At 61.0% G+C, this 8,793-nt stretch overlaps 2 protein-coding genes across 2 annotated transcripts; both read left to right on the forward strand.

The window, feature by feature from the left end:
* The first annotated feature begins 45 nt into the window (after positions 1 to 45).
* DDX41 (DEAD-box helicase 41) lies at positions 46 to 6,001 on the forward strand. Its single transcript, XM_063169002.1, has 17 exons — positions 46 to 80; positions 166 to 264; positions 355 to 514; positions 597 to 671; positions 997 to 1,057; positions 1,709 to 1,845; positions 2,003 to 2,075; positions 2,220 to 2,373; positions 2,469 to 2,605; positions 2,780 to 2,942; positions 3,031 to 3,162; positions 3,337 to 3,408; positions 3,625 to 3,721; positions 4,062 to 4,211; positions 4,343 to 4,414; positions 4,512 to 4,622; positions 4,837 to 6,001. The coding sequence occupies exons 1-17, from the start codon at positions 57 to 59 to the stop codon at positions 4,971 to 4,973; spliced, it is 1,854 nt and encodes a 617-aa protein (XP_063025072.1). The 5' UTR covers positions 46 to 56; the 3' UTR covers positions 4,974 to 6,001.
* DOK3 (docking protein 3) lies at positions 5,667 to 8,619 on the forward strand. The gene is made up of 5 exons (XM_063169003.1): positions 5,667 to 5,723; positions 7,003 to 7,296; positions 7,420 to 7,513; positions 7,599 to 7,771; positions 7,853 to 8,619. Exons 1-5 carry the CDS (start codon positions 5,667 to 5,669, stop codon positions 8,567 to 8,569), a joined length of 1,335 nt encoding a protein of 444 aa, XP_063025073.1. The 3' UTR covers positions 8,570 to 8,619.
* Positions 8,620 to 8,793: the final 174 nt, after the last annotated feature.

Genomic DNA, 8,793 nt, shown 5'->3' on the forward strand with positions numbered 1-8,793 from the left:
GGCGACGGCGCTGTGCGCGATGACGTCACTTCCTGTATCCCTTCCGGGAAGGAGCCATGGAGGCCGTGGCGGAGCGGAAGGTGGGAGCGGGCCCGGCCCCCGGTACCGCCCGCTCCGCGCTCCCGGTGCCGCCCCGGGCTCCCCTCACCGCCTGTCTCCCCACAGAGGCAGCGCGAGGAGCCGGCGGACACGTCCGACCTGTCCGGAGAGGATGATGAGGACTACGTGCCCTACGTGCCCGTCAAGCAGCGCAAGCAGCAGATGGTAATGGGGTAACGGGGCTGCCCGGGGAGGGCTCCGAGCGGCCCTCCCGCCGCCGGGCTGCTCACTCCGCCTCCGTCCGCGTCCTTCCAGCTGCAGAAGCTGCTGCAGATGCGGCGGAAGGTGGTGTCCGAGGAGGAGCAGCGGGACAGCGGGAGCGAGCAGCGCGGGGACGAGGATGACATCCCGCTGGGACCCCAGTCCAACATCAGCCTGCTGGACCAGCACCAGCACCTCAAGGAGAAGGCGGAAGGTAAGGGAGGGGCTGGTGGCGGCACTGGGTGGCTTTCAGGGGACAGCAAACCCCTCCCTCATTGTTTCTTGTATTTCCCCAGCTCGGAAGGAGTCAGCCAAGGAGAAGCAGCTGAAGGAGGAAGAGAAGATCCTGGAGAGCGTGGCAGAGGGCCGAGGTGAGTGGGAGTTCTGTGTCTCAGATGTGTCCCCAGAGCTCCCAGGGCAGCAAGAGAGCTGTTCCCTGCCCTGGGAGTGCTCCTACTCGGGGGTGGGGCTGGAGGTGACAATGGGTGCCCTCAGCTGGCACTGCCTGGGTTAGCTGAGACACGGCTGTGACAGGGCTCTGGGCATGGCAGCACTGAGTGTTCCTGTGCCAGAGGGGCTGTCTGTGCTGCTGCTCCTCCTCTTCTGTCTCCAGACATGATCTCCCAAGCTGTTTGCCCAGTGAGTCTGATGTGGATGAGGAGAGTTTGCTCTGACTGATGCTCTTTGTTCCTGCAGCTCTGATGTCGGTGAAGGAGATGGCCAAGGGCATCACCTATGATGACCCAATCAAAACCAGGTAAGTTCACAGCACAGCTCAGAAGTTGTCCTTCTGAAAACATCACTTCATGGTGGCTGAAGAGGACTGAAACCCGCAGAGTCTTGCAGGAGCAGTGCAGCTCTGCAGCCTCTTGCCTGAGTGACTGGGTTTGTGTTATTATCTGTAAAATCAAACAGCTTTTGAGTCACATTGGATGTTGTTTTGTATAGAATAAGGTTTGATAAAGGACATTTGTGTTAAACTAGAAGGCCTGATGGTTGGTCTTCAGGTCTGGGAGGTCACCAAGCCAGAGAAAGAGTCTGGAGGAGCCTTTGGAGCCAGTGCTGCTCGAGGCAGCAGTGTCAAGGTCGTGATTGACCAAAGATTGGGCTCATTGATCTCAGAGATCTTTTCCAGCTTCAGTTTGAAGTTTCTGAGGCAGTGTCAGGGAGATGATTGAGGTGTGTCCAGGTGTTTTTGGCATGTTCCATCCACAGGCTGTTCTCAGCTGTTATTCATGGAACTGGCTCAGATCTGCTCCTGTGCTCAGTCCACGGAGCCCCTTGGGGCTGCCCCTTTTATCTGGGAGGATATTGGAGCCCAACAGGGAGTTCCCCTGAACTCCTCCATGGGAGCTGCTGGTCCTGGAGCCCTGGCCTCATGGTGCACCTGTTTGTGTTGCTTCCACAGCTGGAGGGCCCCTAGGTACATCCTGGGCATGTCGGAGGCGCGGCACGAGCGCGTGCGCAAGAAGTACCACATCCTGGTGGAGGGGGAGGGCATCCCACCCCCCATCAAGAGCTTCAAGGAGATGAAGTTCCCAGCAGGTAGGTCAAGAGTGGAGCCTGGAAGGGATCCCACCTTTTTCCTGACTGTTGGCCTGAGGGGTGTTTGGCACTGGTGGAGGAGCTGCTGCTGGGACCTGAGTGGGAAAAGAGAGGAAATGGTTCAGGTCATGAACGTGCCAACCTTGTTCTCTGACAGCTATCCTGAGAGGCTTGAAGAAAAAAGGAATCCAGCAGCCAACACCCATACAGATCCAAGGCATCCCCACAATGTGAGTGCTCTGTCCTCATCCCAGAGTAGTGAGCAGTTGTTCCCACTCAGGGGTGACAGATGCACCCTGTCACCCTGCTCAGCCCTGGAGGTTTGAGCTGTTCCATGGTGTTCCTCCTCTCCATCAGCCCTGTTTCTCTGGCAGACTCTCAGGAAGGGACATGATTGGCATTGCATTCACTGGCTCTGGGAAGACCTTGGTGTTCACCCTCCCTGTGATCATGTTCTGCCTGGAGCAGGAGAAGAGGCTGCCATTCTCTAAGCGAGAAGGACCCTATGGACTCATCATCTGTCCCTCAGTGAGTGCCAGGAGGAGGCTGGGATTGACCTGCAGTGGCAGTTCTGAGTTCTGCCTGCACAGAGGTGTGGGAACAGGCTGGTTTTGTCTCTGCAGCGGGAGCTGGCCCGGCAGACCCACGGCATCCTGGAGTACTACTGCCGCCTGCTGCAGGAGGACGGGCTGCCCCCGCTGCGCTGCGCCCTCTGCATCGGGGGCATGTCTGTCAAGGAGCAGATGGAGACCATCAAACAGTAAGACCTCCTGGGGGAGTCCATGGGGCTGGAGCTGCTCTGTTTTACTGGCAGGGAGTTAAGGAGTGGCATCCCGGCTTGAGGAGAGCATGGGGTGAAAGTTGTGTGCCAGGGAGGTGTCCTGCACGGGGCAGGAATGCCAAGGGCCTGATGCAGCCTCCTCTCACCCCACAGTGGGGTGCACATGATGGTGGCAACCCCCGGGCGCCTGATGGACCTGCTGCAGAAGAAGATGGTGAGCCTGGACATCTGCAGGTACCTGGCCCTGGATGAGGCTGACAGGATGATCGACATGGGCTTTGAGGGGGACATCCGCACCATCTTCTCCTACTTCAAGGTACTGAGCTGCCACAGTAGGAGCACCCTCAAGCTCAGTCCTGCATGTGCCAGGTTGGGTGAGTGCTGAAGGCTTCCTCCCTGTGCAGGGCCAGCGGCAAACCCTCCTCTTCAGTGCCACAATGCCCAAGAAGATCCAGAACTTTGCCAAGAGTGCCCTGGTGAAGCCCATCACAATTAACGTTGGGCGAGCGGGTGCTGCCAGCCTGGATGTTGTGCAGGTGAGGTCTTTGGGTGGTCCCTTGTGCCTGTGTGGGAGGCCAGAAATATTCATGAGGGCACTTAATTCCTTCCTCTGTCAGGGAGCTGGGGTTCATGGCCCTCCTTCCCAGCTGAGGGATAGCAAGCAGTGGCAATTCCTCTGCTGCCTGACCCATGTCTCTGCTTGTTCCTAGGAGGTGGAGTATGTGAAAGAGGAGGCCAAGATGGTGTACCTGCTGGAGTGCCTGCAGAAGACGCCTCCACCTGTGAGTATGCTGGGGACAGTGTGGTCACCCTGGGGCATGGGGGAGTTGGGAGGAGGGACCCCTGTGCAGAATGGACACGTGACTGAGCCATGCTGAGGATCAGCAGTGCAGTGTGCTCTGCTCAGCAAGAGGGAATGGGCTTCCCCAGGGGCTGTGCTAGTGCCAGCAGTGTCATCCTGCAGAAAGGGCTCTGATATGATGCCTGTGCTACCCCAGGTGCTGATCTTCGCAGAGAAGAAGGCAGATGTCGATGCAATCCACGAGTACCTGCTGCTCAAGGGTGTGGAAGCTGTGGCCATCCATGGAGGGAAAGGTCAGTGAGGGTCCCAGAGAGGCCTGGGCTCCTGTGTGACCCCACTCCTGCCAGGAATGTGTGTGGCCATGGGAGGTGCCAGCCTGGAGCAGTTGTTGATGGTGTGAGGAAGGGCTGTGACAGTGTGAGGAGTGAGCTCCATGTTGTACACAGCAGGTCCCTCTGGGATGTAGCTTGCCAACTGATTTCCAGGATCAGAAGGGATGAGACCCTTCTGCTCCCTCATTGGGAGAAAGGCTGCCCAAGGAAGCAATGCTTGACTCTGAGGTCACAGTGTTTGCTGCAGTAGGTGGGGCTGGGAGCTCTGCCCTCACTGATCTTCTCTGCTGGGCCTTTGCAGATCAGGAAGAGCGGACAAAGGCCATTGAGGCCTTCCGGGATGGGAAGAAGGATGTCCTGGTTGCCACTGATGTCGCTTCCAAGGGCCTGGACTTCCCAGCCATCCAGCACGTCATCAACTACGACATGCCAGAGGAGATTGAGAACTATGGTGGGCACTGGGCCTCGTGGGAGGGGTCTGGAGGCCAGCAAGGCTCTGTGCCTGTCCCTGCAGTGTCCTGGGGCAGGGATGGGCTGTCACACTGTGCTCACCTGGGGCTGATCCTGTCCCTGTCTCCACAGTTCACCGTATCGGGCGTACGGGCCGTTCAGGCAACACTGGCATTGCCACCACCTTCATCAACAAGGCCTGTGGTGAGGAACAGCACGGGGCTGGGGGCAGCTGGGCAGTGCCAAGGGGGTGTCCTGAGCAAGCAGGATGGCTTTGCCTGACCTATGTCTCTGTCCCCAGATGAGTCGGTGCTGATGGACCTGAAGGCTCTGCTCCTGGAGGCGAAGCAGAAGGTGCCACCTGTGCTCCAGGTGCTGCACTGTGGGGATGAGACCATGCTGGACATCAATGGTGAGAGACCCCAGGCTCACACAGGGACCCCTGTGGGGCTGCTGCAAAACCTGGGCTCTGGAAGGGACCCTCCAGCTCCCAGTGCCACAACACTGGGGAGACACTGGTGTAGCCCCTTTGCTCTGGGGTGGGAGCTGCTGTCCTGGTGTGGCACTGTACTGTTCTGGCATGTCACTGTGCTGTCCTGGCTTTGACCCCATCCCTCTCATTGCAGGTGAGCGGGGCTGTGCCTTCTGTGGTGGCCTGGGCCATCGCATCACCGACTGCCCCAAGCTGGAGGCCATGCAGACCAAGCAAGTCAGCAACATCGGCCGCAAGGACTACCTGGCCCACAGCTCTATGGACTTCTAGCCTGGACAGTGTGCTGCCCCTGGATGGGCCTGGGTTTCCTGTCAGCCCAGGGGCCTGTCTTGCACTGCTTTGTGTGGGCCCTTTTCCAGAATTTTGGTCACTGGGACTGTTGCCAGCTCAGCCTGACAAAGCTCCTGTCCCGGAAGGAAATGTATGGAGCTGTGCTGCAACAGCCCATTACATCAGGGTGTGTTGGGCAAGCAGGTAGCAGTGCCTCAGGGCAAGAGAAAGCCCCAGGTGGGGCGACTGCTCTGCTGCCTCTGCCAGCCTGGTGCAGTGGTGAGGTCAGGTCTTGTGTTGCTCCTCACAAATCCACCCAGTTTCTCTGGGCCCATCTCCCTCGCCTGGATTTGTGCATTCTCTGGTGGCTGTTCTGTCTCCCCAGCCGTGCTGGGAGGATGCAGGCAGGGTGAGGTGGAGCATGCCACGCTCATGTCAGGCGCTCCCCGAGGTGCTTCCTGTGCTCTGCCCCCGCGTTCTGCCCCACTGCCCTGCTCTGAGGGGGAGGGAGGGCACACGGACACCTCCTGTGGCCCAGCCTCTGCCCCCCATCCCACACCCCAAAAAGGGGAAGTCTCTGTGAGACGGAAGTCTGCCCCATGCCTTTCCTTCGACTGCAGCAGTCACATTTTCTGCGCTGCGGGTAGCCTGAGTCCCTCATCCTTGCGCTGGTTGCCAGGGTGAACTGGGCCTATGGAGAGACCAGTGAAGGATGGGATCCTTTATGTGCAGCACACCAAATTTGGAAAGGTAAAGGGTGGATTTGGGGTTGGTAGAAGGTTTGCCTTGATTTGCCATGAGGCTGGGCCCTCAGCAGCCTGGGAAGGGGTGTCTGGAGCCAGACCCGTTGGAGCTGCCCTTGGGGGAGACTTGGGCTCAGCAGCTCTGTAGGTGGGGCTTTCCCGTGGGGCTGAGGGGACTCTGTGTGGGCACCCACTCTGGATCACCCATGTGTTGGGTTCTTCTTGCTTGGTCACCGTGTGAGTCTCAATGGAAGAATAAACACGCGTTAATATGGCGCAGCTCCAGCGTTGGTGGGTGTGTGTGTGAGTGGGGCCCTGGGCCAGCACGTGGGACGTGTCCTGGTGCCCTCCATCGGCCCGGCCCTGTGGGGCCAGCACCATCCAGTGACACCCTCGTGGCTTGGGCTGCTCCTCCGTGCCCTTGGAGGGGGCACTGAGTGCCACAGCCCTTGGCACAGGGTATGGGTGACACGGTGAGAGTACCTGGGGTCAGGCCAGCTCCAGAGAGCTGTCGGGTGTTGGTGAAGTAGGTCCAGCTGGTCACGCCATGGCAGGGTGGCCATGTCCCGTGGGGGTCTCAGTGGATGTGTGGGGCTGCAATCTCACTCTGACCTCCCTGCTGAACAAGAACCAAGCCCTGGAAGCTCAGCAGGCAATGCTGTGTGTGAGGAGCTGGTGCCCTGCCATGGAGGAGGCAGGTGGGCTGGGGGTGGTGGGTATTTTGGGTGCTTGGCTGCATCTGGTTCCTGCAGGGCGGAGGCTCTGTGCACTTTTGAGGTACATGGTGGCACGCGCCCCCGCTATCCCATGACGGACTGGGAAGGTGCCGGTGCTGCAGAGGCTCCCCTGGGAGGAAGCAGGCTGCTCAGCAGAAGTGAGGCTGCCAGCAGGAGCCTTTGCAGCTCAAAATGGCTTTAATTTGCATCAGGGTCTGTCCTGAGAACAGCTCGAGAGCTCAGCTGCAGGTCGGCAGGCCAGCACTTGCAGCAGGGAACAAAGAGCAGGACCTGGTGCTCAGGGAGCCAGGAGTGAGTGTGACTCACCCCGTGAGCCATGCCAGGCCCGCTCGGGGCAAGGCCCCCTCAGCCCGGCTTCGGGCCTGCCCTGCCCCACAGTTCAGGGGTCTGTGCTGGTCCCTGTTCTCTGTGCCCTCCAACAACACCTGGCAGGTGTGGGCTGGGACTCCCCTGTGCCCCTCATGCCCTGTATGGAGGGCAGTGCTGCCAGATGCAGCAGCCAGCTCTGCTGACCTGTTTTTTCCCTGCCTTTGCCCTTTCCATGCATAGAGGTCCTGGAGGAAGATGCGAGCCCAGCTGTTCGCTGCCAGCCCGTCCGGCGTGGCCCGCATGGAGAAGTTTGACGTGCGGGATGATGGCACAGTCCCAGAGAAGGTGTCCCTGCAGCGCTGTGCCCGCCGCGTGATCCGCCTCTCTGACTGCGTCTCCGTGGGCCCGGCGGGCACCCAGAGCTGCCCCAAAGCCACTGCTGCCTTCTACCTCACCACCACGGAGAAGAGCTATGTGCTGGCAGCCGAACAGCGCGATGAATGGATCACCCAGCTCTGCCAGCTGGCCTTCCAGGTACCAAGGGGTCTGGTAGAGCCAAGAGCCCCACTTGGGTGAGCTGGGAAGCTCCAGGGCAGGCAGGGGATTTGTGCTCCCCCCTGTCTTGTCCCAGGTCATACTCACATCCCTTTGTTTCAGGGTGGAAAAGAGACAATGCCGAGTAGTGCCAGGACCCAGCTCAGCCCCGCTGTCCCCATGGAGGAGAACTCTCTCTACTCGTCCTGGCAGGACCGTACGTGCATGGGTGGTGAAGAGGGCTGGGGTGGGCTGCAGCTCAGTGCTGCAGTGCTGACCCCTGGCTTGTTTGGCTCCCACAGTGACTGAATTCTTGGTGCTGGTGGTTCAGACAGACGCGGCCACCCGCTGTGGGCTGCATGGGCACTACCTGCTTTCAGCCCTTCCCCAGAGCCTGACACTGAAGGACCCCCAATCCCGCCAGCCCCTGCTCACCTGGCCCTACCCCTTCCTTCGCAAGTTTGGCCAGGATCAGGTGAGTCCCCCACTCCCTTTCTGGGGCTGTTGCCTGCCCAGGGTGGGTGGCAGCCCCTCACTCTCCCATCTGACCCTGCAGGCTGTCTTCTCCTTCGAGGCTGGCCGCCGCAGTGACTCCGGCGAGGGCACCTTCACCTTCAGCACCCCACGGGCCCCTGAGCTCTGCCGGGCTGTGGCTGCTGCCATTGCCTGCCAGCAGCAGGGCAAGGACACCCTGGAGCCCAGACTCTTCTGTGTCTCAGAGCCCCAGCTCTTTGCACAGAGCCTTGAGCCCCAGCCCTGGGGGCCTGGGAATGATGAACCCCAGCCCAGCTCAGCGCTGGGGGGTACACAGCCTGCCTCCCACCCCCCTGCAAACCTCCTGTGCTTCACCCCACCTGAGCCAGAGGCCTCATGCCCCATCGTCTATGCCTCCATCGCCCGGGGCCAGCAGCCCCTCTTTGTCTCAGGGCAGCCAGGCTCTGGGGAGCCCTGGGCCGTGGGGAAGCCGCTCCCTGAGCATCTCTACGAGAACATCTTCACTGCAGAACCACGTCCAGCCGGGGCCCAGGAAGAGGAGGAGGAAGGGCAGTGGGAGCTGGGGTGCCGACAGGCCCCCGAGGGCCACAGCAGTGAGGGGGGGCCCATCTATGACAACCGGGCCGCCATGGCACCGACCCCCCGCGCCGCGGGCTGGGGGCGCGGAGGGCAGGAGGCGCTGTCAGGGCGCTCCGGGCACAAGCCGCACAGCACCCTTCGGGCCAAGCTGGTGCGGCTGCTGAGCAGGGAGAGTCCCGGAGCGCGGGACTGGGCTTGATGTGGCCGGTGCCGGTCGGTGCCGTTCGGTCAATAAAGGCCCTTCCCGGACTCGGTTCCGCCGCCGCTGTGAGGAGTGGGGGGGCGGGCGGGGCAGCTCGAGCCTCCCCGCTAGAGGGCGCCGCCGTGCCCGCCCCGGCAGCCAGAGGCGCGCACGGTGATTGGCCGAAACGTCCGCTGGCTCCGCCCCCGCCTGATCCTATATATGGTGGGGCCGTGCCGGGC

Source organism: Melospiza melodia, chromosome 14 (assembly GCF_035770615.1).
Source record: "Melospiza melodia melodia isolate bMelMel2 chromosome 14, bMelMel2.pri, whole genome shotgun sequence".
Taxonomy (NCBI): Eukaryota; Metazoa; Chordata; class Aves; order Passeriformes; family Passerellidae; genus Melospiza; species Melospiza melodia.

Excerpts from the sequence above, each read along its gene's own strand:
- DDX41 (XM_063169002.1), top strand. The coding sequence starts at position 57 with ATGGAGGCCGTGGCGGAGCGGAAG. Across the intron at positions 2,374-2,468 it reads GACTCATCATCTGTCCCTCA|CGGGAGCTGGCCCGGCAGAC; the intron begins GTGAGTGCCAGG and ends TTGTCTCTGCAG. Across the intron at positions 3,409-3,624 it reads TGCAGAAGACGCCTCCACCT|GTGCTGATCTTCGCAGAGAA; the intron begins GTGAGTATGCTG and ends GTGCTACCCCAG.
- DOK3 (XM_063169003.1), top strand. The coding sequence starts at position 5,667 with ATGGAGAGACCAGTGAAGGATGGGATCCTTTATGTGCAGCACACCAAA. Across the intron at positions 5,724-7,002 it reads AGCACACCAAATTTGGAAAG|AGGTCCTGGAGGAAGATGCG; the intron begins GTAAAGGGTGGA and ends TTCCATGCATAG. Across the intron at positions 7,772-7,852 it reads GCAAGTTTGGCCAGGATCAG|GCTGTCTTCTCCTTCGAGGC; the intron begins GTGAGTCCCCCA and ends CTGACCCTGCAG.